Below are 2,694 nucleotides of genomic sequence, written 5' to 3' on the forward strand. Positions count from 1 at the left end.
TTTTCATTGAATAGAAGTGTAGTGTCCTCTTCCCCAAAGAAACGTTTAAAACAAATTTAAATTGTGTCCTAATTCATTGTGTAGTGCCTTTACTATTCAAATTTAATGTATTTCTTGCTGAAAGATGTGAGGTGGCTTATTGTGCAACAAATTACTCAACTGGTTAGAAAACTGCCAGGTATTATTTCTGAAATATCTGTATTGGTCCCTCTAAATCATCATGAAAGAAATGAAATAATTTATAAAAACTTAAAAAATGGTAAATTCTGTTATATATATTTTACTACAAAAGAGATAAGGATCAGTTAAAATGAAAAAAATTGAAGAAAAATATCTACATTCATAATCTAAATCACTTTACTCAATCAGTTACTCAATGGTTAGGAGTGACAGTGATTATGCTAAGTAAGGCTGTCAGCCTCACTTAAGGCATCTCAAAACCATGGGAACTACCACATTTTAAAGGGAAAGATATTTAGCCTATCAGTAACTGGCTCTCTTCCCTAATCATCCTTATGACAATGTTTGCAAAAGACGCCTATGACTGCTAGATACACAATCCAGTTAGAAAAGAGTAAAATTACAGAGACCAACAGTGTCAGAAAACAAGCACATCAGTACTTGTCAGTGACCTGGAAAGTTGAATGGGGGGAAAAAAATAAATGATGGTCATTGGAATGTGGCCTAAAGAAAGCACAGTTTTCAACAAAGTATCACTTGATTGGATTTCACCTTTTTGCTCTCTTTTCCACATGCTTTCCTGTACTCATTAGGGAAGAGAGAACCAGGAAAGGTGGGGTGCTAAGCCACATATTTACTGGGCAGCTACTGTGAGGTACTTTACTGGCCCAGTACTGGTTTAGTGAGAGCTTTAAACACAGAACCAACAACCTAAAGATGCCATTTGTCTGTTACCTTTACGGATCATTGTGTTTACCATACACACAAAATTTACTCCTTGTCTCTGGCTATGCATGCCAATTTAACAATGGAATCGACCACGTTTTGGAAAACAGGTAGCACCTGAAAGAGTTTAGCTTTGTTTTCCACCCTGCCTTTCCACCCTTTTTCTCTTCATCCTCCTAGTGTTGCCCACACCTCTTTCTATGCCAGCCCATACTATAACCAAGTAGATGGACTACCTATTCTTGTTATTAAAAATTTTTTTTCTCAATTACTGCTTAAATTTCTCTTCTAATTTCACATAGGCTTCTAGCAGTTGTATCGGACATTCATCAGCTTACTATATATTGTCAGTGCTAACAATGACATAAAATTAAACTTTTTACCATTTTTTAGTTTTAAACACAGTGGTGATATTTGCTCAAGTGTAAATAATTTACAGCTAATATTTACAGGGCTTGTGCTGTGTGCAAGGTACCATATCAAAGGTTTTATAAGAAGTCTCTCATTAGGCTGGGCGTGGTGGCTCACGCCTGTAATCCCACCACTTTGGGAGGCCGAGGCGGGTGGATCACAAGATCAAGAGATCGAGACCATCCTGGCCAACATGGTCAAACCCCGTCTCTACTAAAATACAAAAATTAGCTGGGCGTGGTGGTGCGCGCCAGTAGTCCCAGCTACTTGGGAGACTGAGGCAGGAGAACTGCTTGAACCCAGGAGGCGGAGGTTGCAGTGAGCCAAGATAACTGCAACCTAGTGACAGAGCAACTCTGTCTCAAAAAAAAAAAAAAAAGGAAGTCTCTCATTTAACAGTCTCAGCCACATGAGATTTGGGTATTATTATCACCCTAATTTACTAGTAAGGAATGATAATTTATTCTGCCATTTTTATGGTTGCTTTTATAATATCCTAAATGATAATTTTTACGTTGCTTACAAGTTTTTAGGCCAAACTTGAGGAAAGTAAAAGTGAGTGGAAATTATCATAAGGATAATATACTTTCAACATATGACTACAGGGTATGACAGCACAGAATTTCTAACCAATTAAATTTATGTTTGATTTTAAATGAAAAGGGTTACTTATCCAACAGCTGGTATCACTAAATCTACTTTGAATATTTAGCCATCATGCATAACAAATTACCATGTTTATTTAATAAAAGAATGGCTAGTGAGTGGGTTAACAAATACTAGCAACAGAAGAAGCAGGATCTTTAATATAAGCTGGGAGCGTCTGACCACCTGGCATTAGTCATTAACTGACTCACCACAGCTTGCTCGAATAGTTCTCTCAGCTTCTGCTCAGACTCTCCGGATACTCCAGACACAATCTCTGGAGCAGCCACTTTCAAAATTGGCAGGTCAAGTTCCTATGCAGACACATAAAAGGATAACCAAATATTCAAATTTTAATTTTCCTACTTTTTCTTTATCCAGTCTCCTCAAATTTTTTAAATAGCTAGTTTCCCGAGGAACTTCATCTTTTTATGTTGGCCCAGTGAAAAACACTATTTAAAAATCAATGGTTTTGGCCGGGCGCAGTGGCTGACATCTGTAATCCCAGCACTTTGGGAGGCCGAGGTGGGTGGATCACCTGAGGTCAGGAGTTCAAGACCAGCCTGACCAACATGGAGAAACCCCGTTTCTACTAAAAATACAAAATTGGCCGGGTGTGGTGGTGCATGCCTGTAATCCCAGTTACATGGGAGGCTGAGGCAGGAAGCTATGGTGAGCCGAGATCACGCCATTGCACTCCAGCCTGAGCAACAAGGGTGAAGCTCCGTTAAA

The 2,694-nt window shown here is 38.7% G+C and overlaps 1 protein-coding gene across 6 annotated transcripts in view; it reads right to left on the reverse strand.

Annotated features, from left to right (window-relative positions):
• NVL (nuclear VCP like) overlaps window positions 1-2,694 on the reverse strand; it is a 95,595-nt gene that overhangs the window by 65,086 nt on the left and 27,815 nt on the right. For all 6 annotated transcript variants that reach the window (XR_005199803.1, XM_017526396.2, XM_017526395.2 and 3 more), the window contains one exon: window positions 2,175-2,276. Coding sequence is in view for 5 of the 6 variants with exons in the window: in XM_017526396.2 (XP_017381885.1) it covers window positions 2,175-2,276 (102 nt within the window). In the remaining variant the exon portion in view is untranslated. The remainder of the gene's footprint in view (window positions 1-2,174; window positions 2,277-2,694) is intronic.

The sequence above is a fragment of the Cebus imitator genome, unplaced genomic scaffold (genome assembly GCF_001604975.1).
Source record: "Cebus imitator isolate Cc_AM_T3 unplaced genomic scaffold, Cebus_imitator-1.0 Scaffold42, whole genome shotgun sequence".
In the NCBI taxonomy this organism is placed as follows: domain Eukaryota; kingdom Metazoa; phylum Chordata; class Mammalia; order Primates; family Cebidae; genus Cebus; species Cebus imitator.